At 35.5% G+C, this 1,959-nt stretch overlaps 1 protein-coding gene across 1 annotated transcript in view; it reads left to right on the top strand.

Annotated features, from left to right (window-relative positions):
- LOC107669943 (MAP7 domain-containing protein 1-like) overlaps positions 1 to 1,959 on the top strand; it is a 62,152-nt gene that overhangs the window by 16,594 nt on the left and 43,599 nt on the right. The window contains exon 2 of the mRNA XM_016462378.1: positions 779 to 973. Coding sequence (XP_016317864.1) covers positions 779 to 973 — 195 coding nt within the window. The remainder of the gene's footprint in view (positions 1 to 778; positions 974 to 1,959) is intronic.

Below are 1,959 nucleotides of genomic sequence, written 5' to 3'. Positions count from 1 at the left end.
TTGTATTAGAATTTTTTTAAAATGTTATTTAAATGTGGAAATGAGGCAATATCTAATTCTAATTCTAAATTTGTATACATTTCCAGAAGAGAAATCTGAACAATGGATAAAGGCAGGTTTGGAATTCTTGTTTCTCTCTCTCTCTTTGAATTACTTCATAAATCAACATCCAGAAAATAAATAAATAACATTTCAACTAATGTTTTAAGAATAAAATATTATTGATCAGGCAAATTATATTTGAACAAACTCTTCTATAAAAACCTTCGAATGTATATCCCATGCAAAAATGGACCATGGTAACCATAGTTTTAACATTGTTATTTTTGTGATTAGTGTTTTGCAGATTATAAAGCTATCAGCTTGTTTGTTTGTTTATTCCACAACATTAACAAAAACCTTAATACAGTCGCAAAATTATACATTTTCCCCCACATCAACCTTTTCTGCCAAAAAATAAATACATACATATATGCATACATACAAATAAGCTCTACAGAAGTCAATAGTGTCATTATTCAGCTCAATTTAGCTCAGTGTTGCAGTTCAGTTCAATAACTGTGTCAGTGTTGCAATGTTCATCAATTATGATAGTGGTTAGTGCCAAATTACCAGTATTATATATAGTATTTTATTACTATCAATTTACTCTTACCCTGGTAAATCTTTGGTTAGTTTTCAAAGTATGATTCTAATTTGAACATTCTGCTTTATGTCCTTAATGTAAATTTATGTTCTTTTTATCTCTTTCTCTTTTTCGTTTCTCTCACTCCTCCAGTTCTCACATCTCCTCCAGGGACAAGCGGCACGCTTCAGAAAGAGAATGAATTGGACAGTGAGATCCTGAAAGCTGACGACACAACAGTCACAGACTCTTCCCTCATAACAGACCCTCCCTCAAAAACAAAACCAATCAAATCAGACCCGAGACCCAGCACACCTGGATCCATCCCCAACCCACTGGCAAAAAAAGGTACAGTACACCACAATACACGCTTTCAGGTGTTGAATATCAGTTTTGTCTATATACATTTTTATTATATTGAAGAAGAAAACTCAGCCACCACCACCACAGCAGCTATCTATCTATCTATCTATCTATCTATCTATCTATCTATCTATCTATCTATCCATCCATCCATCCATCCATCCATCCGATATGTAATAAATAAATAAACATAATAAAACCCGGCATGGCTCTGTATCAAAGCATCAGCCGAATCTTGGGCTGTGTATGTGTTTGGGGAAGGTTTGCTGAGTGTTCTCGAACAGTCTCGAGTGTATAAGGCCTAGTCAAGTCCTTTTGATAGTGGGCACGGGGCAGACCGGTTGCCATGGCAACAGTTTGATTAGCTGAGAAAGCGTTGCATGTATAATGCATTACAAGGAGGACACGCTTAACGAGAAGAATGGATAGATGAAACACTGATGCATGTGTCTTAATTGAATGAACATCCTTTACATGTGACTGTATGATCAGAATAATACCTGACTCACAACATTTCTCTTCAATGCCGTGGGTTAAAGCACCTCTGCAGTTAAAGAGCTGGAGTCACACTTATCTTGATTGAATCAATACACTGCTGAGGCTGAGAAGAAAATGGAAAATGTCAGTTACAAGCCTCTAATTTGTCAGGGAAGAGAAATGAACGAGAGAAGTAGCTTGAGAGACAAATTACTCAGCATATGTCTTACCTACCGGGTCAGCCAGCTCTCATCAGATTAAAAGCACCATACTTTACACTTTTTGTAGCATTTTACAAATCTTTCCCCCCAAAAGTTTAGTTAGAATATCGTAATTTTTTTCCATTCTCTCTCTGTTCCTTAGAATTTTAGAGGCTGTTTTAGCTACTGTACCTTTAAGACTACTGCACAAAAATGATAAAGATACATATCAGCCAAGCCGGTTAATCTGCGAAAATATGCCAATTTATCAGTGAAATAAACATAAATACAAAA

The sequence above is a fragment of the Sinocyclocheilus anshuiensis genome, unplaced genomic scaffold, assembly GCF_001515605.1.
Source record: "Sinocyclocheilus anshuiensis isolate Anshui unplaced genomic scaffold, SAMN03320099.WGS_v1.1 scaffold160, whole genome shotgun sequence".
In the NCBI taxonomy this organism is placed as follows: Eukaryota; Metazoa; Chordata; class Actinopteri; order Cypriniformes; family Cyprinidae; genus Sinocyclocheilus; species Sinocyclocheilus anshuiensis.
The sequence above is the reverse complement of the archived record's forward strand: the minus strand, read 5'-3'. Positions and strand labels throughout refer to the sequence as shown.